This window comes from Boleophthalmus pectinirostris, unplaced genomic scaffold, assembly GCF_026225935.1.
Source record: "Boleophthalmus pectinirostris isolate CB_2022bp ecotype Guang Dong unplaced genomic scaffold, ASM2622593v1 HiC_scaffold_19, whole genome shotgun sequence".
Classification (NCBI taxonomy): Eukaryota; Metazoa; Chordata; class Actinopteri; order Gobiiformes; family Gobiidae; genus Boleophthalmus; species Boleophthalmus pectinirostris.
In genome coordinates this window covers 43042514-43067061 of record NW_026571140.1, presented here as the reverse complement: position 1 = coordinate 43067061, position 24548 = coordinate 43042514, and the positions used below count along the sequence as shown (strand labels likewise).

At 40.1% G+C, this 24548-nt stretch overlaps 2 protein-coding genes and 1 pseudogene across 2 annotated transcripts; all 3 read left to right on the top strand.

Annotated features, from left to right (window-relative positions):
- The first annotated feature begins 11245 nt into the window (after nucleotides 1-11245).
- Nucleotides 11246-11747, top strand: LOC129409175 (lactose-binding lectin l-2-like). Its single transcript, XM_055154370.1, has one exon. It carries the CDS (start codon nucleotides 11250-11252, stop codon nucleotides 11745-11747), a length of 498 nt encoding a protein of 165 aa, XP_055010345.1. The 5' UTR covers nucleotides 11246-11249.
- A 3065-nt stretch (nucleotides 11748-14812) lies between these two features.
- On the top strand, nucleotides 14813-15313 carry LOC129409174 (lactose-binding lectin l-2-like). Its single transcript, XM_055154369.1, has one exon. It carries the CDS (start codon nucleotides 14816-14818, stop codon nucleotides 15311-15313), a length of 498 nt encoding a protein of 165 aa, XP_055010344.1. The 5' UTR covers nucleotides 14813-14815.
- An 8720-nt stretch (nucleotides 15314-24033) lies between these two features.
- The window catches only part of LOC129409173 (lactose-binding lectin l-2-like), a 2969-nt pseudogene continuing 2454 nt past the window's right edge, over nucleotides 24034-24548 (top strand).

Below are 24548 nucleotides of genomic sequence, written 5' to 3'. Positions count from 1 at the left end.
GGGGGACCTGTCCCATGTACTGGTTCAGCTTCAACGGTCGCTGTTACAAGTATGTGGCCACTCGTAGGACCTGGGCTGATGCAGAGATCTACTGTTTGTCTCAGGGCGCCCACTTGGCGTCCATCCACAGCCTGGCAGAACACAACTTTGTGAAGAGTTTGATCCGTAATTTTGATCACACTCAGGGACAAACTTGGATTGGACTCAGTGACATCCACAAAGAAGGAACATGGCTCTGGACTGATGGTTTGTCCAGTGGTGTTTACAAAGTGGAATGCCAGAGAACCAAACAGGAACTGTTCTTTAATGAACACTGTGTGCAGAAATTGGTCTATGGTAAAGAAAAAAACTGGAATGATGTTCTTGCTTTTATAACCTCTCCCTCTGTCTGTGTAAACACGTAAACCTGGCTGTTAGAAATGATGTCACAGCCACAAACCAACACCTGGACATGGACTTTATTTTCTGATTTGATTATAAAGTTCTACAATCTGAATAAATTTTGTTTTGTTTTGTGGAAATACCAAACTGATTCTAATGTATGTAAACTGTAATAGACAAAAACTGATCAAACAATGACTCTGTGATTACAAAACAAAATGTTAAATCAAATTTTACACATTTATATGCAGGTTATTTTATATTTTTTTGTGTAGACAGTTTATAGTTTTGTCATTGACTTGATCTGTGAATAAAAAAACTGGAGTCTGCTGCCACTTCGTCTTGTTTCACTGTAAAGTGTAATGTTCATCTGATACAATACGTATAATAAATGTGCAGTGGATTCAGCTGCTGTTTTGTTTTTCTGTGTGTGACTGCGTCACTATTGCAACAACATCATTATTTCCAATTTATTCTGATGACATCACTTCAAATTATGTCCAACAACACCACTCCATATTTACCATTTACAGCACCATCTGTTAGTGAACAACAATATGGATTTAGATGGAGTAGATCCACTTCAGTGGAACTGGTGGAGAAGAAATCAACTGCATGTGTGATAAGAAAGAGAACACTGTTGGTGTTTTTATAGACTTAAGGCGTTCGACACAATAGACCACACATTACTACTGAACAAACTGGAGAGGTTTGGGATTAGGGGCATTGCACATGATTGGATAAAAAGTGACATAATTGTTATAGATCAATATGTTCAAATAAATAATGTAAACTCAGCCAAGAAGAATATCACACATGGAGTTCCCCAAGGATCTGTACTGGGCCCCAAATTATTTATAATCTACATAAACCATATCGATAAAGTGTAAAAAATGTACAGAGTATTTTATTTGCTCCTGACACCAGCTTGTATTGATCTGAACAAGATCTTGATCATCTCTTGAATAAAGTTCAAACTGAACTTGTAACTTTAAACAAATGGTTTGATATGAATTAACTAATTTTGGAAATTGAATAAATAAATAAACGGTGCCACATAAAAAACCTTGGGGATAAATATAGATTATAAATTAAATTGGAAATTGCACATAAACATACTGAAGACAAAGATCACAAAAATCATTGCTATATTATGTAAAATTAAAAACTGTGTAACTCAAAATGCACTCAGACTATTATATAACGCTCTCATCCTTCCATACTTTAACTATTGTGTGAAAATATGGGGGAATAATTATAAAACAAATATCAATTCCATTTTCTTACTGCAAAAGAAAACTATTAGAATTGTCAATAATGCAGATTACTGTGAATCAACAAATGTTCTTTTTATTAAATGAAATACATTAAAATGACATGATCTTGTTGATCTCAATACTGCAGTTGTGATGTTTAAGACACATAATAATCAGCTCCCTCAGAGGATCCAAGAGATGTTCAGACCCAGAGAGAGTGAGTCCAGTCTGAGAGGAGCGGGCCTCTTTCACAAAGCTCATGTGAGGACCAGACTGAAAAGTCCATGTGTCTCCATCAGAGGAGTTCATCTGTGGAACAGTCTGGATGAAACATTAAAAGGCTCGAAAACTATATTTACACATTTAAAAAATGTATAAGACCAGAATTATAGAGAAATACAGATAGACATATGTAGACCCCTCCCAGTGACGTCACTGCAAAGTGTCAATAGAAATATCCAAGAACCAGCTGCCGTCTGTGAAAATCCAAAGTTTAAGCTCCTTCTTCTTCAGCCCAGTTGAAGAGATTCAAGAGCAAAAAGTCACAAGAGACGGACAATCCAAAACATTCACACTCCAAATATTGTATTAAAATGTGAACAAAACTCCAGCCTGCTGCTTGTGTCGCTCTTGTATCTGTTTGTTGTGGTTTTGTGCAGTTTTCTCTCCCTGTTTTGTTGTAGTTACCTCCGCCAAGGAAGAGGTTATGTTTTTGCCGGCGTTTGTCTGTCTGTTTGTCTGTTTGTCTGTTTGTTTGTTGTTTGTTTGTTTGTTTGTTTGTCTGTTTGTTTGTCTGTTAGCAACATAACTCAAAAAGTTATGGATCGATTTTGATTAAATTTTCAGGATTTGTTGAAAATGTGAAAAGGAAGAACTGATTTCATTTTTGATCCGGAAGAAATCTGGATTCTGGATCTTTGAAATTTGAGTTAACATTGTGTAAATGCCAAAAATTTTGTTTCTCAATATCTGTTAATTATTGACAAACCCATGAAATTTGACTCAGGTGCAATGGGATCCTCTTTCATATTCCAAATTTGACAAATATTTATCCCTGTAGTTTAGTTGTGACTGCTTTTCTAGTTTTTATTAGTTCTGCAGAATAAAGTTTATTGAATTGACTTTATTGTTTTATTTGTGTTTTCTGTACGACCTTCACACTCACCTATTAATCATCTGCAAAAACACAGGTGAAAATACTTTAACCTTCCGGTATCAGGGAGAATAAAAAACACACTTTAAGAGCTTCAAGACAAAAGTTCAGAAGTTGTTCCTGTGGGTTTCCTTTGCACTCCCAGACTGCTGCCATATTCAGCCCATTGTAAACAAAGAAAGCAGTCATATAGAGTGGTTCAGCTGCAGAACGTCTGATGAAGTATAAAATGTCTTCATCCAAAGGAGGTTTTGTGTTGCTCCTTCTGAAGTGTGAACTGACCTTGGATTGGTCTTAATAAACTTGAACTTCCTTTTGGCTCTGTGCACATCACAGACGCTTCTTTACTGGGGCTGAGTTCTTTATGGTTTTACAATATTGTGATGAAGAATTAGGTTCATAAAAATCCTGTCAATGTTTGATCAAGTGTTTTTTAAACTCCAATGATTTCCTTATGTCTGTTTACATCTCCAAAGCTCAAAATGCTCTGTTCCACCTTGTGATGTCATGTAGTAGTTTTCATGTTTAGTTTTCAGGTTTTGTGGAAAAAATTTATATATCTTTTGAAGAAAAACATAATAAATCCACTTTCGAAGCTCGATGAGTTTTTGAAATACAGACCAAAGTTTATTGTAGTTAGAGCAGATGTGGACAGGGACCTGCCCTGGTTTGTGTCCAAGTGACCACAGTTCCTCGTACAAGCCTGTTGGATTCCAAGATGTTTACTTTTAACATGGGCTGTGATGAAGAATGTGATCAAGCATTTCCAATTAAACTCCCACCACTGCTGTGAGTTTGTAGAAGTTTGGAATGAATTACACATTTGGTACTAATGATCTTATCTCCTGTTCCCACTTTGTTTTCACACTTAGTGAAGACACATTCAGATTCTCCATCAAACATCATAAAGTTTTGACACAGTTTTACAGTTTTTTTGATGATAGGCACCACACATTATTTCAATAATCAGACTGACCTTGCCCAAAGACCTCTTCTTAATCTGTGTTGTAATAATCCCTTAATTGTGGGTATCTGAAGAAGTCCTGATTGTTTAGGTTAAATGAATTCTTCAACTCCTGAAAGCTCTTTACTTCATTATTTTTGATAACCAAGCAAAGAGCTGTTAAACCCCTGTCCATCCACTGTTTGAAAACAGAGTCATATATCCCGGGCCTAAAGTCTTTATCGAGGGAATATCCATCTCAACATCCTCTGACCATTTTTTAGGTCCAATTGTTTCATTAGAGAGAACCACATTTCCAAAGAAAATATGGTTACTGGGTTAAGTTTAGTTCTACTTGTGTCAGGTATACTGTTCTCCCCTAGCAAAGTTTGGACAGCGTAGCCCTGTATGTTGGTCTCAACGTTCTTCCACCTCGCAGAGTATGAATTATCACACCAGAGAACTAGAGGGCGCACTTGTGCATCTTGAAAGTACAGTTTTAAGTTTGGCAGAGACATTCTGTCTTTATTTTTTGGCAGCTGCAAAGTGAAGAAACGTTTTCTTGCTTTTTTTCCACCCCATATGAATCTCAATACCATTTTGTCCCAAACTGCAAATTGCTGAGCATGAATTTCTGTTGGGAGGGATTGAAATAAATATAGTAACCAAGGGAGAATATTCATTTTAATTACACTTATCCTGCTACTAAAATCCAGTGGGTAAGTTGACCATCTGCCCAAGTCGTTTCTGATAGTGTCAGTCAGGGGTTATCATTTATTTTACAAAGTGACACACATTTTATAGATTTTCTTCTCCAATTAACATTAAATTCCTTTTGAATTTCATCACTAGGTGAGTAATTGAGTTTGATCAGTTGAGTCTTATCGATGTTCAACTTGTATCCAGAACATTCATGGAATTTTCTTATTACTTCCAAAAGTTTGGGGAGAGAATTGTCCAGGTCTCTCATGTATAACATGACATCGTCAGCAAACAAGCTCATTTTGTGTTCATTTTCCCCAATATAAATATACCTTTTATTCCATCCATCATGTTGACGAATTGCCTGAGCTAACGGCTCAATGTACAGAGAGAAGAGGGTGGGGCTTAACCCACAACCCGGCCTGGTTCCTCTACTAAGACAGAAGCGACCTGACAGAGATCCATTTACTTTTATTCTAGCTGTAGGACCTTGATAAATGGAATTAATGATTTTTATAGAGTTTTGATTAAACCCAAATCTTTCTAAAGTTTGGTATAAGAATTCCCACCCCACCCTATCCAAGGCCTTTTCAGCATCCAGACTTATGAGGGCCGTGCTAAGATTACTGCTTTGTATTTTATGGAGTATGTGGAGTGTTCTCCTGATATTGTCTTGGGTTTGTCTGCCCGACATGAATCCACATTGATCCTCATCAATCAGCTCTATAATGAATGGTTCTAGCCTTTTAGCAATAATTGAATTATATAATTTGCAATCTATATTTAAAATTGAAATTGGCCTAAAACTGGAGCATTTGTCTCTGTCCTTCCCAGCCTTAGGTATTAAAGATACAGTTGCATCATTCCAGGATGGGGGGGACTTGTTCCTCCTTTAATGTCCAGTTCAGAGATCTTAATAATATTGGGTTAAGTTTTTCATGAAATATTCAGTTCCATTCTGCTGGAAACCCGTCCCCACCTGGAGTTTTGTTGGCCTTCAGTCTTCCAATAGCCTTGTTCAGTTCCTCCATTGTGATTTATTTGGTTATCATTTTGTTTTGGATCTCCCTGATACTGGGCAGGTCTAGTGAATACAAGAAATCTCTGATCAACTGTTTATCTACTGTCCCTTCTTGTGAATAAAGCTTCTGATAATATTCTTTTAGAATTTTTCCTATGATTTCAGGTTTAGTTTCCACCGTCTGGGGTCTTAATTCTATAAATTGAAGTGTCAGTCTGTTGTTTTCGTAGTTTTCGAGCCAATAATTTTGCAGATTTAGGGCCAAGTTCATAATAATTTTGTTTGAGATAACTTGCCTTTTTCTCACCCTCATCGTTCAGTAGTTCCTCTATTTGGATTTTTACTTTCACAATCTGATTTTGTACATTAGAGTCGTTTTTAGTTTTAAATTTATGTTCCAACTCTTTCAAGGAATTCATCAGTTTTTTATATTTTTCTAGTCTAACTCGTTTAAAATGGGTAGTTTTTGCAATTAGTTTTCCGCGGAGAAGAGCTTTCACTGAATCCCAAAGCATTATTGGGTTCACTTCTCCATTATTGTTCTCTTTAATAAATGTGTCTATGAGTGCGTCACATGCACATCAATAACCCGGTTATTATCCATATCCCGGTTCTGTCAGTGTTCGTGTTACTGTGTTTACATGTTCACTGAGAAACCGGGACACTCATATCCACATATACATGATCAAATGGAGTATCCCGGTTTCTTGACATAATCTTACAAATGCACAGGCGCAAAAATTAACTTAAATCAATTTCATAAACCAGGAAAAATACAAACCGTGAGCTCCTTTAGCATAAGAAGCTAAGGAGCTACGAGATCTCCCACAATCCACTGTGCAGATTCTTCATTCAAATCTTCTGCATAAATAAACTCAACTTTACAACATATAAACCATAAACACTATAGACACATCAGCCCGTTTGATCAGATCATTCAGCTCTGATCACATTTGTTTACGTTTTACAGAAACGAAACTTAAGACCGTTTGGCTAATTAGCATAAACTGTTAGCGGCGATAAAAACAACTCGCTCCTTGCGCCGCTGATGCGATCAGTTTCTTTTGGACTAAATGACACGACTCTGTGGATTATGTGTGTTATTTCTGTGACAGAAGAGGTGCTGATGATGGTGAGTCTGTTCCTGTGTGTGTGTTGTATAGGAGATAGTTCATGTTTTAGTTTTTCAGCGTCACACGAGTGCAGGTCGTACGAGTGCAGATTGTTACGTGTGCAGGTTTAGTGCAGCTCTTAATTTTACAGTCATTTCACTCGTTTGGTCACTTTATTTATGTTGGTCAATTTATTTATGTCACTACTGTTGTGTTGAGAGGCTGGAAAGTGTCTTTTGGACGCATGCGACTCAACTTTATGTTGCAGTAACCGGGATACTGCGTTTACATGCCACAAGTATCCCGGTTACTATCGGAATAAACCAGCTACAGTAACTCGGTTTCTAATAACCGGGACACTGCCATAACCGGGTTACTGAAACCGGGTTACTGCGTTTACATGCACCATCAAGAAACCGGGATACTCAAAAAACCCGATCATAACCGGGTTACTGATGTGCATGTATACGCACTCTATGTCTTCTTTTATGTCGTTCACTGTAGCCTCGTTATTAAGAATGCCAACATTAAGACGCCAAGCAGTGGTTTTGGGAGGGGTGTCTAACAGAAGGGTCAAGAAAACAGCGTTATGGTCCGAGAAATCAGCAACCTCAATGTTACAGTCCACGACTCTATGACATGCTTCATTTGGTAATAAAAAATAATCAATTCGAGAATGCACCAAATGAGGGATGGAATAGTGTGTAAAATCCTTCTGTAAAGGGTGGAATAGTCTCCAAACATCAGTTAAACCGGTTTCAACCAGTGTTCTATTTACATATTTGGTTAAAGGCCTTTTGTTTGTATTTTTTTTCTAGTTGTGTCCAGATTACAATCCAGTATCAAATTGAAATCGCCACCATAAATACCACTTCCTTCTGTTTCCATTGAAATAACATCAAACAGCTCTTTAAAAAAGGATTTATCACTATTTGGTGGTGCATACACGCAGGCTAGGGTTAAATATGTTATTTGTGACCTTACCCTTCACTATTATGTAGCGCCCTTCTTTGTCTTTAGTTTCTTTAAGGAGTTCAAAAGTAAAGGAGTTTGAGATAAGAACTGCCACTCCTCTTTTATGACTGTGGACATGAGAGCTGTAGTAGATTTTCCTATAACCAAATTTGTGCAATTTCTCATTCTCTTGTGGTGATAAATGAGTTTCCTGAAGGAAGATAATATGCTTATTTTCTTTTTTTTATTTCGTCATTACCCTAGCTCTTTTGATTGGATTGTCCAGACCGTTAACATTAAGTGTCATTACTTTAAGTCTTTGAGACATTAAGAAACAAAGAAAGATAATGCTCCTCCACCTCCACAAACCTCAGAAACATGAAACCAACAGAAACTACAACAAACCAATAAACAAATGAACTAGTATTGATAACATTTCTAAATGTCACAACTGTATGACTTCCAAAATGAAGTATATTTGAAATACACTCTGGGTTTTGTTCCCAAAAACATATGAGAGGGAAAGCCTCGCATTTATCGTGGGCCCCTCCTAGAATCAGCGAATAACTCAAATTGAGCTTCACTCATTCCAGGGTACGTTGTTAGCAACCTCAAAGCAGAGCAATTAAACAAAGCTTGAACCGTAAGTTGAGGAAATAATTGGGTCTATTTAGAGACGGACAGTACCTAAAGCTCCGGTGTGTGTGGAACTACACCGGTCTATGTTGAAACTCTTGAAGTCGGTTCACGCACTTGTTGGATGACTCCACTGTCACTTCGCCGGGTCACGGGTTGCCATGGTGAGTGCGTTCCAGCTGATCCAGTAGAGCTGCAGCGTTGAATCCTCCGCGCTCCCTGTAAAGGTTTCAAACTACCGGGGGGTAGCTTGAAGCTGATTTGAATTACCCCCGGTAATTTGAAAACGGTTTCAAGCTACCCCCCTTAACCCTAACCCCCGGTAATTTTGGTTTCAAATTACGGGGTTAGTTTGAAAACGCTACACCGGGGCTCTTTAACAGTGAATCCTCTCCGCTGCAAATCACGGACCACATCCGCTGGGCTGTGGTAGATCTGAGGGTCTGTGTCCCAGTGAATGTGCAGTTTGGTGAATGGCGATTGGAATCTAATTTTTGCTTCAGCGTGTTCACATCTTTATAAGCGCGACTGCTTGCTGCTTATCTCCCAGGAAAATCTTCTTCTGCCAGGCGTTTCTCAGGACAGTCTCTTTAGTTTAAAACTGCAGAAAGTTTACGATGATGGACCTGGGGGGAGCGTCGGCACTCGGCACGGGACCCAGAGAGCGATGAGCTCGTTGTATTTGTAGGTCCACACTGTCATCAATGAGGCGCTTCACATCGAATCAGCTTTTGCACAAAACTGATGACCGAACTTCCCTCGACCCCCTCTCGGGCTCCGTATATGCGCATGTTGGTTCTCCTTGCCCTCGATAGGGAGTCCTCCAGCTTTTTCTGCTCCTCTATGGACTGTCTGAGAGCACTGTAAGCCATCGCAGCCCAAGTTTCAAGCCCCTGTACTCGATTCTCAACTTCGTCCAGACGCTTGTCGTGGTCCTGCTTCTTAGCCGTTAGCTGCTGATTAGTTTCATCTTTTAGTTTGTTGAGGTTTTCTTTCAACTCGCGTCTGAAATCATCTTTACACTTGTTAAAGTCTGCTTTCAGCTCTGTGCGGAGGTCACTGATATTTTTAATGCCCTCATGAAGTGTCTCTGTCTCGGTTGCCTCGACATCTTCATCTGTGTTAACATGTGCCTCAACTTGTTCCTCTGAATTTGACTGTTCTTTAGGTTCATGCATCTTTTTTACCCTTTTCTTAGTCCCCCCCGCGCATGCTTTCAAAGATATTAGTAACTGTAGAACTTGAATTTTAGGAGGAAAAAACTGCTCTGCCCTGAGAAGCTCAGAAATTAGTCAGACATGTTGCTCCGCTGCCAAACGGAAGTCTCCATCAATCTTTGTTGTAGTTTTTATTAGTTCTGCAGAATAAAGTTTATTGAATTGACTTTATTGTTTTATTGGATTGGTCTTAATAAACTTGAACTTCCTTTTGGCTCTGTGCACATCACAGACGCTTCTTTACTGGGGCTGAGTTCTTTATGGTTTTACAATATTGTGATGAAGAATTAGGCTCATAAAAATCCTGTCAATGTTTGATCAAGTGTTTTTAAACTCCAATGATTTCCTTATGTCTGTTTACATCTCCAAAGCTCAAAATGCTCTGTTCCACCTTGTGATGTCATGTAGTGGTGGTTTTCAAGTTAACAGCTCCATTTTACCTTTAGTTCAGTCGAGATCGGCGACTCCAGGACTGAAATGATCTAAATGATTCTAGTGAAGACGCATGAAGTTTAAAAACACAGTGGAGCACCTGTATTACCACATGACATCACAAGGTGTTTTCTGTTTGAGAGAAAAACTCTCATGAATGAAACAAAACACAAGTCCAGGTTTGTTTGTGATGAGGAAACTACATTAGAACATAGATGTGAAAATGGTGTAATATGGGCTCTTTAAATAATTGCTTCCAACAAACAAGAATTGGACTTCCTCCTTACCAGTGTAATCTGGAGTACCCCAGGGGAGAGTAATCGCCCCAGCCCTGTTTATTTTGACGGCTTTACAAAGGTTTATCTTTAGGTTTATTACTCAAAAGTGTTAGAGGCCATGTACTCTACCTGATTTTCCTCATGTATTTGAGCAAAGTTTGTCTTGGCCCAGTCCACATGTGCTCCCTGTGTGACCGGAGCAGGACCTGTGTTCAGCAGTAAGTCAGACCTGAGCCCAGAGCATGTTGGACTCTGCCAGGGCCGCCCCTGTCACCGGTTCTGTTCATTGTTTTTATGGACAGAATTTCTAGGTGCAGTCAGGGGCCAGAGGGGGTCCGGTTTGGGGACCACAGGATCATCTCTGCTGTTTGCAGATGATGTTGTCCTGATGTCTTCATCGAACCAGGACCTGCAACATGCACTGGGAACAGGTCTGAACCAGGACTAAACCAGGACTAAACCAGGACTAAACCAGGACTAAACCAGACTAAACCAGGGCCTGTAACATGCACTCTGGTGGTTTAAACAAAGTGAGAAGTGACTGGGATAAAGATCAGCTCTTCTAAATCTGAGGTTACGGTTCTTGACCTGAAAAAGGTGGCGCCCTCTCCAGGTGATGGAGAGTTTCTGTCTCGAGTGGAGGAGTTCAGGCGTCTCTGCGTCTGCAGTGATGTGGTCGCTGTACTGGACTGTTGTGGTGAAGAAGAAGCTCGAGTCAAAAGACAAAACTCTTGATTTACCGCTCAGTCTACACTCCTGCCCTCACCTACGATCATGAGGTTTGGGTAAAGATCAAAAGGACAAGATGGAGGTTACAAACAGTAGAAATAAGTTTCCTCTGCAGGGTGGCTGGACACTGCCTTAGACAAAGACTCAGGTCAAATATATTCTCTGATCCTGGTGTATGTTTTGGCTGCTCCACCAGGCCTCTGTAATCTGACAATTATACAGCAAATATCAACATTGTAAAATACATAAAAACACTTAACTTCCTTATGATTTTACTGGAAATAATAGTTCAAAGTCAGACCATAAATATCAATGTTTGATGAAGTGTTTCTAACCTTTGATGAGTTGATAAATGAGGTCAAAGTCGACTGCAAACACGGCCTATAAAACCCCTCTCACAGTTTGGATCATGATTCTGCCTTTGAGATGAAGACCATGCAGTCGTCCATCTTCTTCCTGCTGCTTCTGGGTGTGTCCCTGGGTTTGGATGCTCCACCTGAGCTCAGTGAAGTGAAGCTGGTTCGGGGGAACTGTCCCCTGTACTGGTTCAGCTTCAACGGTCGCTGTTACAAGTATGTGGCCACACGTACGACCTGGGCTGATGCAGAGATCTACTGTTTGTCTCAGGGCGCCCACCTGGTGTCCATCCACAGCCTGGCAGAACACAACTTTGTGAAGAGTTTGATCCGTAATTTTGATCAAGCTCTGGGACGAACCTGGATTGGACTCAGTGACATCCACAAAGAAGGAACATGGCTGTGGACTGATGGTTGTCCAGTGGTGTTTACAAAGTGGAATGCCAGAGAACCAAACAGACTGTTCTTTAATGAAGACTGTGTGGAAATTGGTTATGGTAAAGAAAAAAATTGGAATGATGTTCGTTGCTTTTATAAATTTCCCTCTGTCTGTGCCACACGTAAACCTGGCTGTTAGAAATGATGTCACAGCCACAAACCAACACCTGGACATGGACTTTATCTTCTGATTTGATGATAAGGTTCTACATTCTGAATAAGTTTTGTTTTGTTTTGTGTGAAATACCAAACTGATTCTAATGTATGTAAACTGTAATAACTAAACACTGATCAAACAATGACTCTGTGATTACAAAACAAAATGTCAAATTAACCTGCATGCAGATGTGTAAAATTTATTTTATATTTTTTGTGTAGACAGTTTATAGTTTTGTCATTGACTTGATCTGTGAATAAAAAAACTGGAGTCTGCTGCCACTTCGTCTTGTTTCACTGTAAAGTGTAATGTTCATCTGATACAATACGTATAATAAATGTGCAGTGGATTCAGCTGCTGTTTTGTTTTTCTGTGTGTGACTGCGTCACTATTGCAACAACATCATTATTTCCAATTTATTCTGATGACATCACTTCAAATTATGTCCAACAACACCACTCCATATTTGGAGAACACATGAGTGATTTTACACTCACAAGATAGTTACAGTTTTTCAGTGAGTCGTTCTCATCTTTTTGTAGAAAATAAAACTCCTAAACAGGACCATGAATGAATGAATTTTTTTAATCTATTGTATATTTTTTCTTGAGTCTTTGGACAATCTTAAAACACACGACAATGTTTGCTAATGTGTACATTGTGTCACCATAGTAACTGCTGAACATTCTGACATGCACATACATGTAGACCCCTCCCAGTGACGTCACTGCAAAGTGTCAATAGAAATATCCAAGAACCAGCTGCCGTCTGTGAAAATCCAAAGTTTAAGCTCCTTCTTCTTCAGCCCAGTTGAAGAGATTCAAGAGCAAAAAGTCACAAGAGACGGACAATCCAAAACATTCACACTCCAAATATTGTATTAAAATGTGAACAAAACTCCAGCCTGCTGCTTGTGTCGCTCTTGTATCTGTTTGTTGTGGTTTTGTGCAGTTTTCTGTCCCTGTTTTGTTGTAGTTTTTATTAGTTCTGCAGAATAAAGTTTATTGAATTGACTTTATTGTTTTATTAGTGTTTTCTGTACGACCTTCACAGTCACTTATTAATCATCTGCAAAAACACAGGTGAAATTACTTTAATCTTCTGGTATCAGGGATAATAAAAAACACACTTTAAGAGCTTCAAGACAAAAGTTCAGAAGTTGTTCCTGTGGGTTTCCTTTGCACTCCCAGACTGCTGCCATATTCAGCCCATTGTAAACAAAGAAAGCAGTCATATAGAGTGGTTCAGCTGCAGAACGTCTGATGAAGTATAAAATGTCTTCATCCAAAGGAGGTTTTGTGTTGCTCCTTCTGAAGTGTGAACTGACCTTGGATTGGTCTTAATAAACTTGAACTTCCTTTTGGCTCTGTGCACATCACAGACGCTTCTTTACTGGGGCTGAGTTCTTTATGGTTTTACAATATTGTGATGAAGAATTAGGCTCATAAAAATCCTGTCAATGTTTGATCAAGTGTTTTTAAACTCCAATGATTTCCTTATGTCTGTTTACATCTCCAAAGCTCAAAATGCTCTGTTCCACCTTGTGATGTCATGTAGTGGTGGTTTTCAAGTTAACAGCTCCATTTTACCTTTAGTTGAGTCGAGATCGGCGACTCCAGGACTGAAATGATCTAAATGATTCTAGTGAAGACGCATGAAGTTTAAAAACACAGTGGAGCACCTGTATTACCACATGACATCACAAGGTGTTTTCTGTTTGAGAGAAAAACTCTCATGAATGAAACAAAACACAAGTCCAGGTTTGTTTGTGATGAGGAAACTACATTAGAACATAGATGTGAAAATGGTGTAATATGGGCTCTTTAAATAATTGCTTCCAACAAACAAGAATTGGACTTCCTCCTTACCAGTGTAATCTGGAGTACCCCAGGGGAGAGTAATCGCCCCAGCCCTGTTTATTTTGACGGCTTTACAAAGGTTTATCTTTAGGTTTATTACTCAAAAGTGTTAGAGGCCATGTACTCTACCTGATTTTCCTCATGTATTTGAGCAAAGTTTGTCTTGGCCCAGTCCACATGTGCTCCCTGTGTGACCGGAGCAGGACCTGTGTTCAGCAGTAAGTCAGACCTGAGCCCAGAGCATGTTGGACTCTGCCAGGGCCGCCCCTGTCACCGGTTCTGTTCATTGTTTTTATGGACAGAATTTCTAGGTGCAGTCAGGGGCCAGAGGGGGTCCGGTTTGGGGACCACAGGATCATCTCTGCTGTTTGCAGATGATGTTGTCCTGATGTCTTCATCGAACCAGGACCTGCAACATGCACTGGGAACAGGTCTGAACCAGGACTGAACCAGGACTAAACCAGGACTAAACCAGACTAAACCAGACTAAACCAGGACTAAACCAGGACTAAACCAGGACTAAACCAGGACTAACCAAACATGCACTCTGGTAGTGAAGTGGTTGGGATTAAGATGAGCTCTTCTAAATCTGAGGTCACGGTTCTTGACCTGAAAAAGGTGGCGCCCTCTCCAGGTGATGGAGAGTTTCTGTCTCGAGTGGAGGAGTTCAGGCGTCTCTGTGTCTGCAGTGATGTGGTCGCTGTACTGGACTGTTGTGGTGAAGAAGAAGCTCGAGTCAAAAGACAAAACTCTTGATTTACCGCTCAGTCTACACTCCTGCCCTCACCTACAATCATGAGGTTTGGGTAAAGATCAAAAGGACAAGATGGAGGTTACAAACAGTAGAAATAAGTTTCCTCTGCAGGGTGGCTGGACACTGCCTTAGACAAAGACTCAGGTCAAATATATTCTCTGATCCTGGTGTATGTTTTGGCTGCTCCACCAGGCCTCTGTAATCTGACAATTATACAGCAAATATCAACATTGTAAAATACACACAAAAAACAACTAACTTCCTTATGATTTTACTACGGAAATAATAATAAAAAGTCAGACCAAAATATCAATGTTTGATGAGAAGTGTTTCTAACCTTTGATGAGTTGATAAATGAGGTCAAAGTCGACTGCAAACACGGCCTATAAAACCCCTCTCACAGTTTGGATCATGATTCTGCCTTTGAGATGAAGACCATGCAGTCGTCCATCTTCTTCCTGCTGCTTCTGGGTGTGTCCCTGGGTTTGGATGCTCCACCTGAGCTCAGTGAAGTGAAGCTGGTTCGGGGGAACTGTCCCCTGTACTGGTTCAACTTCAACGGTCGCTGTTACAAGTACGTGGCCACACGTAGGAGATGGGCTGATGCAGAGAGGTTCTGTTTGTCTCAAGGTGCCAACCTGGTGTCCATCCACAGTCTGGCAGAACACAACTTTGTGAAGAGTTTTATCCGGAAGTTTGATCAAGCTCTGGGACGAACCTGGATTGGACTCAGTGACATCCACAAAGAAGGAACATGGCTCTGGACTGATGGTTGTCCAGCGGTGTTTACAAAGTGGAATGCCAGAGAACCAAACAGACTGTTCTTTAATGAAGACTGTGTGGAAATTGGTTATGGTAAAGAAAAAAATTGGAATGATGTTCGTTGCTTTTATAAATTTCCCTCTGTCTGTGCCACACGTAAACCTGGCTGTTAGAAATGATGTCACAGCCACAAACCAACACCTGGACATGGACTTTATCTTCTGATTTGATGATAAGGTTCTACATTCTAAAGAAGTTTTGTTTTGTTTTGTGGAAATACCAAACTGATTCTAATGTATGTAAACTGTAATAACTAAACACTGATCAAACAATGACTCTGTGATTACAAAACAAAATGTTAAATCAAACCTGCATTTGCAGATGCAGGTAAAATATTTTATATTTTTTGTGTAGACAGTTTATAGTTTTGTCATTGACTTGATCTGTGAATAAAAAAACTGGAGTCTGCTGCCACTTCGTCTTGTTTCACTGTAAAGTGTAATGTTCATCTGATACAATACGTATAATAAATGTGCAGTGGATTCAGCTGCTGTTTTGTTTTTCTGTGTGTGACTGCGTCACTATTGCAACAACATCATTATCAATTTATTTGATGACATCACTTCAATTACAACCACACTCCATTTTGGAGTGATTTTACACTCACAGATAGTTTTTACAGTTTTCAGTGAGTCGTTCTCATCTTTTTGTAGAAAATCAAACTCCTAAACAGACCATGAATGAATGAATTTTTTTAATCTATTGTATATTTTTTCTTGAGTCTTTGGACAATCTTAAAACACACGACAATGTTTGCTAATGTGTACATTGTGTCACCATAGTAACTGCTGAACATTCTGACATGCACATACATGTAGACCCCTCCCAGTGACGTCACTGCAAAGTGTCAATAGAAATATCCAAGAACCAGCTGCCGTCTGTGAAAATCCAAAGTTTAAGCTCCTTCTTCTTCAGCCCAGTTGAAGAGATTCAAGAGCAAAAAAGTCACAAGAGACGGACAATCCAAAACATTCACACTCCAAATATTGTATTAAAATGTGAACAAAACTCCAGCCTGCTGCTTGTGTCGCTCTTGTATCTGTTTGTTGTGGTTTTGTGCAGTTTTCTGTCCCTGTTTTGTCGTAGTTTTTATTATTTCTGCAGAATAAAGTTTATTGAATTGACTTTATTGTTTTATTTGTGTTTTCTGTACGACCTTCACACTCACCTATTAATCATCTGCAAAAACACAGGTGAAAATACTTTAACCTTCCGGTATCAGGGAGAATAAAAAAACACACTTTAAGAGCTTCAAGACAAAAGTTCAGAAGTTGTTCCTGTGGGTTTCCTTTGCACTCCCAGACTGCTGCCATATTCAGCCCATTGTAAACAAAGAAAGCAGTCATATAGAGTGGTTCAGCTGCAGAAACGTCTGATGAAGTATAAAATGTCTTCATCCAAAGGAGGTTTTGTGTTGCTCCTTCTGAAGTGTGAACTGACCTTGGATTGGTCTTAATAAACTTGAACTTCCTTTTGGCTCTGTGCACATCACAGACGCTTCTTTACTGGGGCTGAGTTCTTTATGGTTTTACAATATTGTGATGAAGAATTAGGCTCATAAAAATCCTGTCAATGTTTGATCAAGTGTTTTTTAACTCCAATGATTTCCTTATGTCTGTTTACATCTCCCAAAGCTCAAAATGCTCTGTTCCACCTTGTGATGTCATGTAGTAGTTCTCATGTTTAGTTTTCAGTTTTGTGGAAACAATTTATATATCTTTTGGAGAAAAACATAATAAATCCATTTGAGTTTTTGAAATACAGACCAAAGTTTATTGTAGTTAGAGCAGTGTGGACAGGGACCTGCCCTGGTTTGTGTCCAAGTGACCACAGTTCCTCGTACAAGCCTGTTGGATTCCAAGATGTTTACTTTTAACATGGGCTGTGATGAAGAATGTGATCAAGCATTTCCAATTAAACTCCCACCACTGCTGTGAGTTTGTAGAAGTTTGGAGTGAAATTACACATTTGGTACTAATGATCTTATCTCCTGTTCCCACTTTGTTTTCACACTTAGTGAAGACACATTCAGATTCTCCATCAAACATCATAAAGTTTTGACACAGTTTTACAGTTTTTTTTGATGATAGGCACCACACATTATTTCAATAATCAGATTGACCTTGCCCAAAGACCTCTTCTTAATCTGTGTTTGTAATAATCCCTTAATTGTGGGTATCTGAAGAAGTCCTGATTGTTTAGGTTAAATGAATTCTTTACTTTACTTCATTATTTTTGATAACCAAGCAAAGAGCTGTTAAACCCCTGTCCATCCACTGTTTGAAAACAGAGTCATATATCCTGGGCCTAAAGTCTTTATCGAGGGAATATCCATCTCAACATCCTCTGACTATTTTTTAGGTCCAATTGTTTCATTAGAGAGAACCACATTTCCAAAGAAAATATGGTTACTGGGTTAAGTTTAGTTCTACTTGTGTCAGGTATACTGTTCTCCCCTAGCAAAGTTTGGACAGCGTAGCCCTGTATGTTGGTCTCAACGTTCTTCCACCTCGCAGAGTATGAATTATCACACCAGAGAACTAGAGGGCGCACTTGTGCATCTTGAAAGTACAGTTTTAAGTTTGGCAGAGACATTCTGTCTTTATTTTTTGGCAGCTGCAAAGTGAAGAAACGTTTTCTTGCTTTTTTCCACCCCATATGAATCTCAATACCATTTTGTCCCAAACTGCAAATTGCTGAGCATGAATTTCTGTTGGGAGGGATTGAAATAAATATAGTAACCAAGGAAGAATATTCATTTTAATTACACTTATCCTGCTACTAAAATTCCAGTGGGTAAGTTGACCATCTGCCCAAGTCGTTTCTGATAGTGTCAGTCAGGGTTATCATTTATTTTACAAAGTGACACACATTTTATAGATTTTCTTCTCCAATTAAACATTAAATTCCTTTTGAATTTCCTCACTAGGTGAGTAATTGAGTTTGATCAGTTGAGTCTTATCGATGTTCAACTTGTATCCAGAACATTCATGGAATTTTCTTATTACTTCCAAAAGTTTGGGGAGAGAATTGTCCAGGTCTCTCATGTATAACATGACATCGTCAGCAAACAAGCTCATTTTGTGTTCATTTTCCCCAATATAAATATACCTTTTATTCCATCATGTTGATGAATTGCCTGAGCTAACGGCTCAATGTACAGAGAGAAGAGGGTGGGGCTTAACCACAACCCGGCCTGGTTCCTCTACTAAGACAGAAGCGACCTGACAGAGATCCATTTACTTTTATTCTAGCTGTAGGACCTTGATAAATGGAATTAATGATTTTTATAGAGTTTTGATTAAACCCAAATCTTTTCTAAAGTTTGGTATAAGAATTCCCACCCCACCCTATCCAAGGCCTTTTCAGCATCCAGACTTATGAGGGCCGTGCTAAGATTACTGCTTTGTATTTTATGGAGTATGTGGAGTGTTCTCCTGATATTGTCTTGGGTTGTCTGCCCGACATGAAATCCACATTGATCCTCATCAATCAGCTCTATAATGAATGGTTCTAGCCTTTTAGCAATAATTGAATTATATAATTTGCAATCTATATTTAAAATTGAAATTGGCCTAAAACTGGAGCATTTGTCTCTGTCCTTCCCAGCCTTAGGTATTAAAGATACAGTTGCATCATTCCAGGATGGGGGGACTTGTTCCTCCTTTAATGTCCAGTTCAGAGATCTTAATAATATTGGGTTAAGTTTTTCATGAAATATTCAGTTCCATTCTGCTGGAAACCCGTCCCCACCTGGAGTTTTGTTGGCCTTCAGTCTTCCAATAGCCTTGTTCAATTCCTCCATTGTGATTTCTTTGGTTATCATTTGTTTTGGATCTCCCTGATACTGGGCAGGTCTAGTGAATACAAGAAATCTCTGATCAACTGTTTATCTACTGTCCCTTCTTGTGAATAAAGCTTCTGATAATATTCTTTTAGAATTTTTCCTATGATTTCAGGTTTAGTTTCCACCGTCTGGGGTCTTAATTCTATAAATTGAAAGTGTCAGTCTGTNCTCCTTTAATGTCCAGTTCAGAGATCTTAATAATATTGGGTTAAGTTTTTCACAAAATATTCGGTTCCATTCTGCTGGAAACCCGTCCCCACCTGGAGTTTCATTGGCCTTCAGTCTTCCAATAGCCTTGTTCAGTTCCTCCATTGTGATTTCTTTGGTTATCATTTTGTTTTGGATCTCCCCGATACTGGGCAGGTCTAGTGAATACAAGAAATCTCTGATCATCTGTTTATCTACTGTCCCTTCTTGTGAATAAAGCTTCTGATAACATTCTTTAAGAATTTTTCCTATGATTTCAGGTTTAGTTTCCACCATCTGGGGTTTTAATTCTATAAATTGTGGTGTCAGTCTGTTGTTTTCGTAGTTTTCGAGCCAATAATTTTGCAGATTTAGGGCCAAGTTCATAATAATTTAGTTTGAGATAACTTGCCTTTTTCTCACCCTCATCATTCAATAGTTCCTCTATTTGGATTTTTACTTTCACAATCTGATTTTGTACGTTAGAGTCTTTTTTCAGATGGGTCAAGAAAACAGCGTTATTGTCCGAGAAATCAGCAACTCCAATGTTACAGTCCACGACTCTATGACATGCTTCATTTGGTAATAAAAAATAATCAATTCGAAAATGAGAGCTGTAGTAGATTTTCCTATAACCAAATCTGTGCAATTTCTCATTCTCTTGTGGTGACAAATGAGTTTCCTCAAGGAAGATAACATGCTTATTTTCTTTTTTTAATTTCGTCATTACCCTAGCTCTTTTGATTGGATTGCCCAGACCATTGACATTAAGTGACATCACTTCAAGTCTTTGAGACATTAAGAAACAAAGAAAGATTATGCTCCTCCACCTCCACAAACCTCAGAAACATGAAACCAATAGAAACTACAACAAACCAATAAACAAATGAACTAGTATTGATAACATTTCTAAATGTCACAACTGTATGACTTCCAAAATGAGGTATTCGAAATACACTCTGGGTTTTGTTCCCAAAAACAAATGAGGGGGAAAGCCTTGCATTTATCGAGGGCTCCCTCCTAGAATCAGCAAATAACTCAAATTGAGCTTCACTCATTCCAGGGTACATTGTTAGCAACCTCAAAGCAGAGCAATTAAACAAAGCTTGAACCGTAACTTAAGGAAATAATTGGGTCTATTTAAAGATGGACAGCACCTATAGCTCCGGTGTGTGTGGAACTACACCGGTTTATGCTGAAACTCTTGAAGTCGGTCACGCACTCGTTGGAAGGCTCCACTGTCACTTCGCCGGGTCACAGGTTGCCATGGTGACGTACGTTCCAGCTGATCCAGTAGAGCTGCAGCGTTGAATCCTCCGCGCTCCCGGGGCTCTTTAACAGTGAATCCTCTCCGCTGCAAATCACGGACCACTTCCGCTGGGCTGTGGTAGATCTGGGGGCCTGTGTCCCAGTGAATGCGCACTTTGGTGAATGGCGATTGGAATCTAATGCCTTTTTGCTTCAGCGCGCTCTTCACATCTTTATAAGCGCGACGTTGCTGCACCACTGCCGCACTGTAATCGTGGTCAAAGGCGAGGGGCTTATCTCCCAGGAAAATATTCTTCTGCCAGGCATTTCTCACGACAGTCTCTTTTGTTTTAAACTGCAGAAAGTTGACGATGATGGACCTGGGGGGAGCGTCGGCACTCGGCATGGGACCCAGAGAGCGATGAGCTTGTTGTATTTGCAAGTCCACGCTGTCATCAATGAGGCGCTCAGATCGAATCAGCTTTTGCACAAAACTGATGACCGAACTTCCCTCGACCCCGTCTCGGGCCCCATATATGCACATGTTGGTTCTCCTTGCCCTCGATAGGGAGTCCTCCAGCTTTTTCTGCTCCTCTATGGACTGTCTGAGAGCACTGTAAGCCGTCGCTGACCAAGCCCCTGTACTCGATTCTCAACTTCGTCCAGACGCTTGTCGTGGTCCTGCACCGCTAGCTTGTTAGCCGTTAGCTGCTGGTTAGTTTCTTCTTTTAGTTTGTTGAGGTCTTCTTTCAACTCGCGTCTGAAATCATCTTTAAACTTGTTAAAGTCTGCTTTCAGCTCTGTGCGGAGGTCACTGATCTGTTTGCTGATATTTTTAATGCCCTTGTGAAGTGACTGTCCCGGTTACCTCGCCATCTTCTTTATCTGTGTTAGCATGTGCCTCAACTTGTTCCTCTGAGTTTGACTGTTCTTTAGGTTCATGCATCTTTTTTACCTTTTTCTAAGTCCCCCGCGCATGCTTTCGAAGATATTAGTAACCGTAGAACTTGAATTTTAGGGGAAAAAACTGCTCTGCCCTGAGGAGCTCAGGAATTAGTCAGCCATGTTGCTCCGCTGCCAACCGGAAATCTCCATCAATCTTTGTTGTAGTTTTTATTAGTTCTGCAGAATGAAGTTTATTGAATTGCCTTTATTGTTTTATTTGTGTTTTCTGTATGACCTTCACAGTCACCTATTAATCATCTGCAAAAACACAGGTGTAAATACTTTAACCTTCCGGTATCAGGGAGAATAAAAAACACACTTTAAGAGCTTCAAGACAAAAGTTCAGAAGTTGTTCCTGTGGGTTTCCTTTGCCCTCCCAGACTGCTGCCATGTTCAGTCCATTGTAAACAAAGAAAGCAGTCATATAGAGTGGTTCAGCTGCAGAACGTCTGATGAAGTATAAAATGTCTTGTTGCTCCTTCTGAAGTGTGAACTGACCTTGGATTGGTCTTAATAAACTTGAACTTCCTTTTGGCTCTGTGCACATCACAGACGCTTCTTTACTGGGGCTGAGTTCTTTATGGTTTTACAATATTGTGATGAAGAATTAGGCTCATAAAAATCCTGTCAATGTTTGATGACGTGTTTTGTTTTTTTTTAAGATCCAGTGATTTCCTTATGTCTGTTTACATCTCCAAAGCTCAAAATGCTCTGTTCCACCTTGTGATGTCATGTAGTGGTGGTTTTCAAGTTAACAGCTCCATTTTACCTTTAGTTCAGTTGAGATCAGCAACTCCAGGACTGAAATTATCTAAATGATTTTAGTGAAGACACATGAAGTTTAAAAACACAGTGGAGCACCTGTATTACCACATGACATCACAAGGTGTTTTCTGTTTGAGAGAAGAACTCTCATGAATGAAACAAAAAACAAGTCCAGGTTTGTTTGTGATGAGGAAACTACATTATAACATAGATGGTGTAATATGGGCTCTTTAAATAATTGCTTCCAACAAACAAGAATTGGACTTCCTCCTTACCAGTGTAATCTGGAGTACCCCAGGGGAGAGTAATCGCCCCAGCCCTGTTTATTTTGACGGCTTTAGAAAGGTTTATCTTTAGGTTTATTACTCAAAAGTGTTAGAGGCCATGTACTCTACCTGATTTTCCTCATGTATTTGAGCAAAGTTTGTCTTACCCCAGTCCACATGTGCTCCCTGTGTGACCGGAGCAGGACCTGTGTTCAGCAGTAAGTCAGACCTGAGCCCAGAGCATGTTGGACTCCGCCAGGGCCGCCCCTGTCACCGGTTCTGTTCATTGTTTTTATGGACAGAATTTCTAGGCGCAGTCAGGGGCCAGATGGAGTCCGGTTTGGGGACCACAGGATCATCTCTGCTGTTTGCAGATGATGTTGTCCTGATGGCTTCATTCGAACCAGGACCTGCAAAATGCACTGGGAACAGGTCTGAACCAGGACTAAACCAGGACTAAACCAGACTAAACCAGGACCTGTAACATGCACTCAGGTGGTTTGAATAAAGAGAGGAATGGCTGGGATAAAGATCAGCTCTTCTAAATCTGAAGTCATGGTTCTTGATCTGAAAAAGGTGGTGTCCTCTCCAGGTGGTGGAGAATCCCTCACTTAAGTGGAGGTTCAGGTATCTCTGGGTCTTGTTCACGAGTGAGGGGAGGATGGAGCGTGAGATTGACAGATGGATCAGTGTAGCGTCTGCAGTGATGTGGTCGCTGTATCAGACAGTGAAGAAGGAGCTGATTTACTAGCCAGGCTGGTACCACCTAGTGCCTCCGCTCAGTTTAATTTCTCTCCAGCGACTAGTTCAGGAAGTTGTAGCACACGCACCGGCCAAAACACTAGACTAGTCCTTTTTGTGGAACAGCACAACAGTAAACAAAGTGTCCAGATGGATGCAGACGATACAAACTTTGCATTTTTTATTGCACCTTTAATTCACAAGTTCACCTCGCAGAAACAACAATGATCGTTGACAGACATGTTCACTCTGTTTTGTTTGCTGTTGTGCTGGCAATTTCTTGGACACCACTGAGCGTTAAACCGCATTACATACATCATAAACTTATAGCAATGATTGGTTTGCCTTCCATTGAGCGAACGAATCCTAATGCTGCCAGGTCAGACAGTTTACATGAAGTGAAACTGTCTGATGAATCAGGCTACCGATTTACCGCTCAATCTATGCTTCTACCGAAAGGACAAGAAGGAGGAATAGAACAGTTGAAATAAATTTAATCCGCAGAGTGGTTGGGCACTGCCTTAGAGACAGGGTCTGGTCAAATATATTCTCTGATCCTGGTGTATGTTTTTGGTTGTTCCACCAGGCCTCTGTAATCTGACAATTATACAACATCTCATATCAACATTGTAAAATACACACAAACACACTTAACCTCCTCATGTTTTCACTGGAATAATAATTCAAAGTTTGCTCATAAATGCCATTGGTTGATGAAATGTTTCTAACCTTTGATGATTTGATGATTAGAGTTGATAAACAAGGTTAAAGTCGACTGCAAACACGGCCTATAAAAACCGCTCTCACAGTTTGGGATCATGATTCTGCCTTTGAGATGAAGACCATGCAGTCGTCTATCTTCTTCCTGCTGCTTCTGGGTGTGTCCCTGGGTTTGGATGCTCCACCTGAGCTCAGTGAAGTGAAGCTGGTGCGGGGGACCTGCCCCATGTTCTGGTTCAAGCTTCAACGGTCGCTGTTACAAATATGTGCCCACTCCTATGTCCTGGGCCGATGCAGAGCTCAACTGTGTGTCTCAGCGCACCAACCTGGTGTCCATCCACAGCCTGGCAGAACACAACTTTGTGAAGGGGTTGATTCAGAATTTTGATCACACTCAGGGCCGAACCTGGATTGGACTCAGTGACATCCACAAAGAAGGAGCGTGGATGTGGTCTGATGGTTGTCCAGCGGTTTATAGGATGTGGAATGCCGGAGAACCAAACAATAGTGGACGAAATGAACACTGTACAGAAATCTGTTTTGGTAATGATAAAAACTGGAATGATGAGCGTTGCTCACGTTGCTCACGTTGGTCTCCCTCTGTCTGTGCCACACGTAAACCTGGCTGTT